At 40.8% G+C, this 13,132-nt stretch overlaps 1 protein-coding gene across 1 annotated transcript in view; it reads left to right on the plus strand.

Moving 5' to 3' along the window:
- Positions 1-13,132, plus strand: part of USP54 (ubiquitin specific peptidase 54) — a gene marked incomplete at its 3' end in the record, with an annotated part of 72,056 nt that overhangs the window by 50,965 nt on the left and 7,959 nt on the right. The window contains 3 exon segments of the mRNA XM_082855227.1: positions 786-905; positions 1,838-2,033; positions 4,053-5,431. Coding sequence (XP_082711353.1) covers positions 786-905; positions 1,838-2,033; positions 4,053-5,431 — 1,695 coding nt within the window.

The following is a 13,132-nucleotide window of genomic DNA, read 5'->3' on the forward strand; positions in this document are numbered from 1 at the left end:
CAGTACTTTCTTGCTTTTCATGTGGCACTGTCCCTAGACTGTCCTGCACCTGCTTTGGCACACATTCACTTTCAGGGGAGGAAGCAACATCTTATGCTCACTGCAAGGGAAGGTGACTTTTTTACAGTAGGTTTGGTGAGCAAGGGCATGATAGAAGTAAATACTTAGCAGTGCTGATGAAAGGTATGTGTGTGCAAACCAAGAACAAGGGCATTTCCACTGGCCTGGTAGATACATTGAAGTTAGGAACCGTAGAACACCTGTGCCCAAGAGGGGTATTGATTTTCCAGGTGCAGGTGGTACAAAGAAAACTATGAATTATGTAGGAAAGAAGTGTTACAGATGGCTTTTCACAGAGTACTGAAGCCACTTTTGCCTTAACACAGCAGTGGAGGTCTTGGTGGAGATCTGGGGCGTTGAACACAGGTTGCCAAGATGTATCTTGTTGCACTGTAGAGAAGCACGTCAGTTCCAGGCATAAGAACCCACCCTTCTATTATAGACAGTACTTTGTTCTTTCCTTGAGGGCCTCCCTTAGAGGTCTTGGAGTTGGAATATGTGGTGGACAATGACATGCCCCTCTTTCATGGCTTTGGTAAAGTCTCAGCTAAGGCAAAAATGGATGTCCTACGTGTTTCAGAGAATTCTTAATAGTAATGGTCAGTTGGAGTAAGGGTGGACCAGAGGCTCAGCAGCAATGATCTATGTGCACTGAAGGGAAAAAACAGCACATAGGAAAAGTTGGAACAGATTGTTATGAAAATGAAAAGTGCTGGCCCTTTCAGGGAGGAGTGACGGCTTTGAGAGGTCCCTACAAGAGGCAGATTCAGTGTTTGAAGAGTCGCTGCATCTGGAACAGAAGGGAGACTGTGCTGCCGCTTTGGCTCTCTGTAACGAAGCTATCTGTAAGTAACTTTAACCGCTATGGCTATGGCACTTTTCACTAACTTCACAATAGGTATTATTAGTGTCGTCACTCAGATAGGATAAAAACAGCTTTTAAGTCTCCTCACTGTCACTCCCCCAAACTGAGGCACTTTAGCTATCTTTTGCCCTTCAGATTTCTAAATGTGCTAGGCGTTGTCACTGTGGCCTATGGATATTTACTGGGAAAACCTCAGCAGAAGTCTACAAATGAACTATCCAGCCAGACCTACCTTCTAATCCCAAAATAAAGTTAGATCTCAGATGTGAGGTTAGTCTGCTCTTTCTCTAGTTACTGACTAGCGAGGTGGAGCTTAGGGCAGGAAGAAATGAATAAATTGACTGTGACTTCCCAGGCCTGTGACTTTGTATTGCATATTTGATTTTTTATGTTTCTCCCCTGCCTTCCTGTTACGCTGCACCATAAGGTTACAGCAAGGGACTAAGGCTTAGAATTTGTATCTGGTTCTTTAATGTGACCCACAAGAAACTGTGTTCTATAAAGACAGATGCAGGTTTGGATCTTATTTCTGCTGTTGGCCATCAGGAAGGGGGAGATGGGAGCAGAGAATGGAGACCAGAGTCGGACAGGTCAGTTGCAAAGGACAATGAGAGTGGCAACGTCTAAGATGGAAGCACCAGTTTATCTTCCTGACTCATTTTAGTTTAGCTTTTTGTTTGTTTTTTAAATTTGAATTAACCTGTTTGGCCTCCATGGCTTCCATGAATGTTCCTTATAGCCAGAGGCAGCTCTGTGCCCTGGACAACATATGCATGGTCCACGCCTTGTATTCCTGCTGCATATTTTGAGTTTTACTGCATATCTTTGCTCATTTTTGGTTGAATTTTATTCTTTTTATTTTTGTTTGTATTTTTGTGTTCTGTTTCTGCTATATTTTCTTTTGCATTTTAGCTAAACTAAGACTTGCCCTGCATGGTGCCAGCTCTAGCACGCACAGCAGAGCCCTAGTCGATAAGAAGCTGCAAATCACTATTCGAAAAGCACGGAGCCTGCAGGATCGCATGCAGCAGCAGCAACCATCTCAGCCGCCGTCGCAGCCCTCAGCCTGCCTCCCCTCACAGAGGGGAGCCCTCCCTCAGCCAACAAGGTAGTGCCTGGGAACCATTGTAGTTTATGGACGCCAGGGGAGGAAGTGACCATGGGTGCTCCATAGCCAGCTCTCATTGTCTTGGCGACTCCAGGGGAGAGAGAAGAGTCCTCTGAAAAGATTTCTTCTCTCAGGTCAGACATACAATGAAAAGCTCATCCCACTGCTGGTCCTTTTCTTAATAGTTCCTAGAAAGATGCAGAGAATATAGCATAATAAATAGACCACTTGTCTATATTTCCTGTGGGTGAGTTTGTCTCTGGACTTGTGTAATAACATGACTATTAAATTTGTACATATTATGGTCTTAGACATGGCAATCTGAGTTACGTTTCACTTTGCAGTAGAAACCGTGTGATTTATTTTGGGATTTCAGTGCTTCCTGTCCCTCAAGGAAGTAGAGAAAGCAGTCTTCCTTGCTCTGATTGATCCGTTGAGAGGAGACACAAAGATTCCCTTTGTTTTGCTTCCCTATGGTCAGGAGTAGGAAAAAAGTCCCCATGGCCATTGGTGTAGTTTCCCCATTTTAGCCCTTGAAATTGGCTGTTACTGAGAATAGATAGATTTAAGTAAGAATTAATTTTGGCTGTTAACAAGCCTGAGTAGTTTTCAGAATATAAACATTATAAAAGAAGCTAACATTTTTTGAATATTTGCTCAGGCACTAAGCTAAACTCTTTTATGTTTTATTTTATCTAATTCTCACAATAACCTTAGGAGACAGGGATTACTATTTAGCAATGGTTTATAAATAAGAAAACTCAGGCTCAGAGAGGATGAGATAAGTAAGGTACCCAGGATTACTCAGCTAGTAAGTGGTAGAAGCATGGAATTCAAATCCAGGTCTGTTTGACTCCATTAGGCTTTCCTTATAAGTAATATCATATTCTTCAAAATGTTGTAAGGGTGATTGAATGACTATGCCCACAAAAGTTTATAGTGTATTATCATTCAAATTTAATGCTCATAGCTAGGATCTTCTTCTTTCTTCTTTTCTCCTATTGTTTACCCCATTCGCTGAATGCTAATTTGAGAATCTGATCAGAGATGTGTTTTGATTATAAGCAATTTAGGCAGCTAAACTCTTTTCAGAAAACTTCTGCCATTAGATGTATGTGAGTGATTGAGGTTTTATCTAAGTGCTTCTAGCCCTGAGTTCTTTAGGTCAGAAATACAAAACAATTAGTAAGAAATCTAACTGCAGTTAATCCCTACTTCCACTCCCAAATCTCAAGAGAGTCACAGCACATTACTTTGGGGAAATATCTCAGTAAACAAATACAACCAAATCCAGATTATAAAAATACATTTGAGGGCTTCCCTGGTGGCGCAGTGGTTGAGAGTCCGCCTGCCGATGCAGGGGACACGGGTTCGTGCCCCGGTCCGGGAAGATCCCACATGCCGGCCCGTGAGCCGTGGCCGCTGAGCCTGCACGTCCGGAGCCTCTGCTCCGCAACGGGAGAGGCCACAACAGTGAGAGGCCCGCGTACTACAAAAAGAAAAAAAAAAAAAAAAAAATTGAAATGGTTGATTTTTATATTAATCCCAGGATCCCAAATCATCCTGTACTCTGTAAATGTGGCCTTCTGGTTCTTTTGGCTGATCTGCCTCTCAGGACCCTAGGGATGAGTGATTTCTAGGCTTTGCTTACCTTCTATTGTCATTTGCATATGGCATGAGCAATTTTTGTTTTTGAATTTGTAAGTAGAATATGATTGGAATGGGACTTTACAGGGAATGAAGAATATTAGCAAGAGCTTTATTTACTATTACTGTGGGCAACTTTGATGAGGGTATTTAATAAAGAGAATTAATATTACCTGTTACTTAGGTGTGAGCCAACTATGTGCCTTCTCTTGTGAACCTCTGATCTGTTGACTCTACTTATGCTTGTCTTTCCATTTATTTTCACCATTACCTCTGTGAGTAGCTAGAAATGGAAACCAAATGAACAGTTATTTTTGTAAGTGATCTTGTCAATTAAGACAGCTTATGACTGGCTCTCTCTGTTTATTTCAGTGAACAGCCTATCCCGCTCCAAGTATTGTTAAGCCAGGAGGCCCAACTGGAACCCTACATGAATACAGAGTTTGGGGCCAGTTCTTTCATCTACTCATCCGCTTCCTGCCATGAGTCACACTCGCCATTATTCCCAGAGTCATCTGCCCTGTCTGCTCCACAGCACAATTCCTCTGGTGGGTCTGCCTCGAACCCTCTTACTTCTGTTGAGGTGGACAGCATTGACCCCTCTGTGTTCCACAGGCAGGGCTTACATAAAACACCAGGGAGAACTGAGAAGAATTCTCATCATGGTTGGGAACCAGAGGGTGAGCTGCAAAGCTACAGGGGGGACAACAGCAGCTGTACAAGGTTCCCCCAACAAGGAGGAAGAGGCACTGATCAAGAACAGCTATTTCAAGAAAAGAGGGATCCTGCTGACTCATCCCAGGTGATGCCTTGGCTACAGCCAACTGGAACAAGCACCTCTGAGAGAGGAGATGCACACAGTCTAGGCTGTGGTCCTTCAAGTTCATCAGCTCAGCCCAGCCTTTCTCTGTACAGGGCCTGCCACTCCATAATGCCTGCTCCTTCCTCTTCTGTGCTTCACTCTCCTAATACCTTACAGAAAACTAACCAATGCCTCCAAACCCAAAGCCTCAAAACTTCATTGACTTCAAAAGTGGACGGAGGCAGCGAGGAGCCCTATAGGCCAGAGTTTCCTACCGCAAAGGGGCTTGTCCGCTCTCTGGCAGAGCAGTTCCAGAGGATGCAGGGCACCTCCACAAGGGATGGTACAGGTTCCCAGGATAGAAGTTTGCCCAACAGTCTAAGGAAGGACTCTTCCCTTTCTGACTCAAAGCCTCCATTCCCACAGGGTCAAGGGAAAGGTCATTGGCCTTGGGCAAAACAACAACCCTCTGTGGATGGTAGGAACAGACTGCCTTCCTGGGGAGAGCCTGCTGATCATCCTTCTCTTGCCATGAACTCTGGGCTGCCTAATGGTGAAACTTCTAGGGGAGGACAGTCCAGGTTGGCAAAGTCAGGTATTTACCATGGGAAACCGTCTCAAGTGAGAGATGCTAGGCCTAAGGAGCTGCGCAGCAGTGTCAACTTGGGAACTTCCTTGCCTTTGGATTCCTGGTTGAATGTTACAAGGCTTTGTGATTCTCAGCTTGGGGTCCCTGGGCTAGGAATGAAGTCCTCCCCTCCTGATTCCCATACCTGTGTAACTTATCCAGAAAGAAACCACATCCTTTTGCATCCACATTGGAACCAAGACACAGAGCAGGAGACCTCAGAATTGGAGTCTCTCTACCAGGCCAGTCTTCAGGTTTCTCAATCTGGCTCTTCTGGATGGGGGCAGCAGGAAGTGGCCTGGAACCCACTGAGCCAAACAGGTAAGAATGCAACCAGGGGCAGGGGGTGTGGGGGGCATCGAAAAGCTGAAGGCAGGAAGATAAGATCAGAAGGGGGATGGTGTTCTATGTAAATAATATCCTCAGCTTAGGAGGCAGCAGTAGAACTTCTGACTTTATTCATAAAGACTTCATGACAAGGGCTAGACATTTTTCTGGCTAGAGTGGAGAATGGGGGCAGAATCATCACTCACAAGCTAGTTCCCTCCTTCTAAAGAGACCAGTGAGTATTTGCCCAGGGCTGCTGAGTATGAATGCTAAGGAGTGGTTCCTAGGCCTTTGAGAGTGACTCAGCATGAGGTATGGGAGGCTGGGAGGTAAAGTCATTCTTCTATGGCTTAGGAACAAGCTCCAACTTGCAATGAGGATGTTCACGTTGAGCCAAGTCTCCAGTGTGGCATATCCAGATCGTACTGAACCAGCAATATCAAGACCTTCCCTGATCCGTTCAGGAACTACCAGGTTTAGAATTTTCAAGGTGGTATGCTTGTAGGGTACCTGTTCACCAACTCTTTGTGAGATTATGTTGTGTGAAGAGTGAAGTCTAATGTTAAATGCACAGCACAGAATTAGTTCTGTAAACTGAAGACATGAAGGATATTTATAACTTAAGATTGATGTACTTAAGAACTCCAAAGCCTGAACTATTGTTCTGTCTCCATCATTAACTGTCAGTAAAAATTTGGACAAGTCATTTAATATCCAAGTTTTTACTTATAAGATGAGAGAATTGGTTCAATGATTTTATTTTATTATTATTATTTTTAAAATTTATTTATTTATTTATTGTTTTTGGCTGCATTGGGTTTTCGTTGCTGCGCGTGGGCTTTTCTCTGATTGTGGAGAGCGGGGGCTACTCTTTGTTGCGGTGCGCAAGCTTCTCATTGCGGTACCTTCTCCTGTTGTGGAGCACGGGCTCTAGGCGCGTGGGCTTCAGTATTTGGGGCATGTGGGCTCAGTAGATGTGGCTCGCGGGCTCTAGAGCGCAGGCTCAGTAGTTGTGGTGCAATGGCCCAGCTGCTCCGCGGCATGTGGCATCTTCCTGGACCAGGGCTCTTCCCAGACCGTGTCCTCTGCATTGGCAGGCAGATTCTCAACCACTGTGCCACCGGGGAAGCCCCAATGATTTTATTTTTTAAAGATACCTTCCAACTCTTTAAATGATATGTATGATTCTGTAAAATTAAACTCAGAAATTTATCTTCAGTTTAGGTGGTATAGTTCTTTGCATGCAGCCAACCAATATTTAATTATAGCCAAACAAGTGGTTATTGAAAATCTGCTATATTCCCAGGAGCATCAGAGTGGGGGATATCATATAAATATAAGATTTAATATTAAGATATGTTTTTTAGCATCTCCACTCTAGTGTAAACTTTGCAATAACATTTATTAAGTGCTCCTTAGGTATTAATACATAGGACAGGGCAGTATGGGAAGATTACAAAGAATGAGGAAAAGTTGGAGTTTGCCTCAATTAGCTTCCTCTCTAATATAAGGGAGAAAGAATATACGAATGTCAAGTATTTTAAGAATCATAAACACATATAAAAATATATTGCAATTAAAACTGAACTAACCAATTGAATGTCAAACATTATATTACAAACAAAACAAAACAAACCTTACGTTACCCCAGATAGCAACATTTTTTATTGTAGATGGTTTTGAAAATATATAAAGTAACAAAAATCATTGATAACCCTGGCAGTAGTTTCATGAGTTTACTTCTGGCTTTGGGTTGCTGCCCCCCACCTCTGGTTGACATACTTTTTTTTTTTCCAAATTTCCCCTAGTTTACTTTTTTTTTCTAATTAATTTTTATTGGAGTATAGTTGCTTTACAATGTTGTATTAGTTTCTACTGTACAGCAAAATTAATCAGCCATACATATACATATATCCCCTCCCTTCCGGACTTCCCTCCCATTCAGGTCATCACAGTGCACTAAGTAGAATTCCCTGTGTTATACAATATGTTCTCATTAGTTATCTATTTTATACATAGTATCAATAGTGTCGTGACATACTTTTTTCTAAATTGAAGTATAGTTGATTTACAAAGTTGTGTTAGTTTCAGGTGTACAGCAAAGTGATTTAGTTCATATATATATATATACATATATATATGTGTGTGTATATATATATATATTCTTTTTCAGATTTTTTCCATTATAGGTATTACAAAATATTGAATATAGTTCCCTGTGCCATGCAGAAGGTCCTTGTTGTTTATCTATTTTATATATAGTAGTGTGTATATGTTAATCCCAAACACCCATTTTATCCCTCCCCCTCTTTCCCCTTTGGTAACCATAAGTTTGTTTTCTATGTCTGTGAGTCTGTAGTATTTCTGTTTTGTAAATAAGTTCATTTGTGTCATTTTTTTAGATTCCACGTATAAGTGATATCGTATTATATTTGTCTTTCTCTGACTTACTTCACTTAATATAATAATCTCCATCGGGCTTCCCTGGTGGCGCAGTGGTTGAGAGTCCGCCTGCCGATGCAGGGGACACGGGTTCGTGCCCCGGTCCGCGAAGATCCCACATGCCGCGGAGCGGCTGGGCCCGTGAGCCATGGCCGCTGAGCCTGCACGTCCGGAGCCTGTGCTCCGCAACGGGAGAGGCCACAGCAGTGAGAGGCCCGCGTACCGCAAAAAAAAAAAAAAAAATAATAATAATAATCATCTCCATCTATGTTGCTTCTGGTTTTGTTTTTTATGCATATATACTATATATTTATTTGTTTTGTTTTTACAAAAAGCTGGATTATAATATATGTATATAGTTTAGTCCCATGATTTCTTACATTATATCCATAAGCATTTTCCCTTTGGAAAAAACTACTTTTAATGACTATAATATGCTGCATATAAATATACCATAATATATTCAACCATTCTACTGTGGTTGAATATTTAGGTTACTTAAAATTTTTTGATAATACAGCATTGTGATGAATATCCTTATACTTAAGAGTTTGGCCACATTTCTGATAAACTCCTTAGGATAAACTTTTTGAAGGGTAATAACTAGTTGAAGGTTATAAACTTTAAAAAATCTCTTGATACATACTGGCAAACTCAGGAAGATTATACTTCTGGTTTTTTTTGTTTGTTTGTTTGTTTTTTGCGGTAAGCGGGCCTCTCACTGTTGTGGCCCCTCCCATTGCGGAGCACAGGCTCCGGACGCGCAGGCTCAGCGGCCATGGCTCACCGGCCCAGCCTCTCCGCGTCATGGGGGATCTTCCCGGACCGGGGCACGAACCCGTGTCCCTTGCATCGGCAGGCGGACTCTTAACCACTGCACCACCAGGGAAGCCCTATACTTCTGAAAACAGTATGAAAGCGTACCTAGCAACCATTAATTTTTACTTAATAGTGAACAAAAACTAATTTAAAAAATCCAGTTAATGAATCAGTCCTCAAAATAACTTGTGAAACCAAACTAGGTTTTATTTTGGTTAGAGTCTCTTTTTTATTTTTATTTTATTTTTATTTTTTTTAGAGTCTCTTTTTTAAATTGAGTCTTTCAGAACTGACGTGGCAGAATAAAGAAGAGATCAGTGGAATAAATCAAGAAGTAGACGATGAAGGAAAATGCCAATTAGGATCCATATATGACAGAATATATCTTTAGGGGAGTCTTGCTTTATCTTATTGTAAAGCATTTATTAAGCACCAAATTACTTTTTTTCTCCAATTTTATTGATATAGTTGACAAATAACACTGTATAAGTTTAAGGTCTACAGTGTGATGCTTTGATACATGTATATATTGCAAAATGATTACCACAGCAAAGTTAGTTAACACAGCCATCACCATACCTAATTACAATATCTTTCTTTCTTTTTTTTGTGGTGAGAACATTTAAGATTTACTGTCTTAGCAACTTTCAGGTATATAGTAATACAATATTGTTAACCATAGTCACCATGCTATACATTAGATCCTCAGAACTTATTCATCTTATAAGTGGAAATGATGTGTACCCTTTGATCAGCACCTCTATATTCCCCCCACCCCCTGGCTCCTGGCAGCTACCATTCCATTCTCTGTTTCTATGAGTTTGGCTTTTTTAAAGATTCCACATATAAGTGTGATCATATAGTATTTGTCTTTCTCTGTATGACTTATTGCTTTAAAAAAAAAGAAAGCTTTATTGATATATAATTTATGTACTGGACAATTCACCTATTTAAAGTGTACAATTTAGTGGTTTTTTAGGATATTGACAGAGTTGTCCATCCATTACCACAATCAGTTAAAGTATTTTTTCATCACCCCCAAAAGAAATCCTGTACCCATTAGTATTCACTCCCCAGTAAACCTCTAATCTATTTTCTGCCTATAGATGACCTATTTTGGACATTTCATATAAATAGAATCATATAGAATGTGGTATTTTGCAACCAGATTAGTTTTGACATGACTATAGTTCCTAAAGGGTGATGTGAACACTGCCCTTGACCTATATTCTAAATTTCATAGTATTTTGAAGTTGCTCACACATCATCTTAAAAATAATGTTTTGTTATGGAAAACTTCAAATATATTCTAAAGTAAAGAGTAAATGCTATAATCACCCCCTTGTTCTTATCACTAACTTCCAAGATGATCTTGCCCAATTATCAACCGATGGCTGATTTTGATTTAGGGACCCCTCCCCCACCCCTGCCACTTTCCCTCCCCACTGGATTATTTTAAAGCAAATCCCAGACATTATATCATTTCCTCCATAAATAGTTTGGAATGTATCTCTAAGAAATACTCTTTTTTAAAACGCAGAACTATAATATTATTATACCTAAAAAATTAGCAATAATTTCTTAATATAATACAGTAACTAGCCAGTATTCAATTTTTTTCAATTGTCCCACAGGTGTCTTTTCACAGTTGGTTTATTTCGAATCAGAATCCAAACAAGATCCACACATTGCATTTTGTTGATGTGTCTCAAGGCTTCTTTTAAGCCTGTAAGATTCCTGTCTCTTTTTTCCCCTTGCCATTTATTTGCTGAAGAAATTTGGTCATTTGTCTTCCACGTTTTAGATTATATTCTAGGAGAGGTTTTTTTGTTGTCATTTTGTTTTTAAAACATGTTCTCCTAAGACCCTCTTTTTCCCTATAACTTGGTACTTAGGGCTAGAAGGTTTGATTCTTGATTAAAATCAGGTTTACTTTTTAAAAATAAGAATATTTCATAGGTAGTACTTAGACTTCTTATATCATATCAAGAAGTACATAATGTCTGGTAGTCTTTCTTCTTGTTACTATTGATCAGTGAGTAGATGTCACCTTAATTCTATCAAATCGAGAAGTCCCCTCAACAGTACTCCTTACAGAAGGCCACCTCCACCTCTGTTTAAGTATCTTTAAAGGAATCAGTGTCTACTCTCTTCAGGAGGTTCCAATGGCTACCTTCTTGTCTAGGTAGGAATCACACTTGACTTGATTAGAGGAGCACCAAATTCTAACCATTACAGCTGTAATTCTTAAATCTGGCTGTCCATCATAGTCACCTGAAGAATGGGTTTTTTTAAAAAAGGAAGAAAAATTTTATTATTATTATTTTTAAAATAAATTTATTTATTTTTGGCTGCGTTGGGTCTTCGTTGCTGTGCGCGGGCTTTCTCTAGTTGCAGCGAGCAGGGGCTATTCTTTGTTGCAGTGCGCGGGCTTCTCATTGCGATGACTTCTCTTGTTGCAGAGCATAGGCTCTAGGCACATGGGCTTCAGTAGTTGTGGCACGTAGGCTCACTAGTTGTGGCTCACGGGCTCTAGAGCACAGGCTCAGTAGTTGTGGTGCAAGGGCTTAGTTGTTCCGTGGCATGTGGGATCTTCCTGGACCAGGGCTCGAACCTGTGTCCCCTGCATTGGCAGGCAGATTCTTAACCACTGCACTACCAGGGAAGCCCAGAATAATTTTATATAAATGGGATCATAGCACACATGATTGTTGTTGTTGTTGTTGTTGTTTTATATTTATTTATTTATTTTATTTTATTTTATTTTTGACTGCGTCGGGTCTTAGTTGTGGCATGCAGGATCTTCCGTTGTGGCATATGTGCCCCTTGCGGCGCTGGGCAGGCTTCTCTGTAGTTGTGGTGCACGGGCTCCAGAGCGTGCAGGCTCCAGAGCACATGGGCTCAGTAGTTGTGGCACGTGGGCTCTCTAGTTGTGGCCTGCATGTTCAGTAGTTACGGGGCATGGGCTTACTTGCCCCATGGCATGTGGGATCTTAGTTCCCTGACCAGGGATCGAACCCATGTCCCCTTCATTGTAAGGCAGATTCTTAACCACTAGACAGCCAGGGAAGTTCCTATGATGTTTTTACTACAGACAATTTTTGTTTCTCTCTCCTTCCCTCAAATCAATCCCTACCATTTATCCCCCACCACCTTCTCAGACAGTAGTCTAATGTGCATATTTCTGTATTTCTCTGTTCATATAATCCTATATAGACCTACATATATAGTGTTTTTTTTGTTTGGGGATAATATTACAGATTTTTTTCCTTTAACTCAACAATACTTGATGAAAATTCCTCTAAGTCATCTAGTTTAACTCAATTCATTCTTTTTAGTGGCTGGACAATATTTGATATTGAGGATACTGTAATGTATTTAGCCATTCTGCTATAGATGGGCATTACTTTATTTCTAGTTCTTGGCCACTACAAACAAGGCTGCAATAAACAGATAGTTTTGCTTCTTATTCCCAGGAGTAGAACTATTGGTTAAGAGGATAAATATATTTTCAGTCTTAATGGTTATCTCTAGATGGCTTTTTAGGAAAACTATAACATTTCACATTTCTTCCAACAATGTTTGAGGATATTCTCCCACACTTTTTGTGGAAACCTTTTAAAAATAAATATTCCCAGGCTCCAGCCAGAAAGATTCTGATTCAGTAGGTCTGCAGAGAGGTACACAAAGCTGTATTTTTTAAAAGTTCTAGATGAATCTGAGGTAGTATTGGAACCACTGCATTTAAGCACAAGGAAATATTGAAAATAACTGGCCTTCTAGCTTAGTATATCAGCAATATCAGAATCAAAATAACAAATCAAGACATGAATTGGCAATAGACATATATATCAAATGTAGGTCAAGGATGTGTGCATTTTCAGAATGGAAGGCTTAATTAGTTGTATTGGGGTGAGCGCCTTGGGAGTCACATATCCAGTTTGGAACAGCTCATCTCTTAATAGTCTCGCAAGATTTTGAGGAAGAGATAAACATTTAGAATTTGTTTAGAATTTAAGTGAAGAAAAGAGAGAAGCTGGGGCTTCCCTGCTGGCGCAGTGCTTGGGAGTCCACCTGCCGATGCAGGGAACACGGGTTCATGCCCCGGTCCGGGAAGATCCCACATGCCGCGGAGCGGCTAGGCCCGTGAGCCATGGCCACTGAACCTGCGTGTCCGGAGCCTGTGCTCTGCAACGGGAGAGGCCACAACAGTGAGAGGCCCGTGTACAGGAAAAAAAAAAAAAGAGAGAGAAGCTAATGGGGGAAGTAAAAGAGCACTGCACATACAAAATGTTGCTGAAGAGCTCCTGCTCATAGTATATAACTGGAAGTGTAAGTGCAGAGACTTGAGTTTTAATCCTGGTTAAGCTACTTACTACTTGTCAGATCCTGGAACTCATTTTCCTGCTTTGTAAAATGAGTCGGTTTAATATG

This window comes from Leucopleurus acutus, assembly GCF_964270905.1.
Source record: "Leucopleurus acutus genome assembly, chromosome: 14".
NCBI classification, from domain to species: domain Eukaryota; kingdom Metazoa; phylum Chordata; class Mammalia; order Artiodactyla; family Delphinidae; genus Leucopleurus; species Leucopleurus acutus.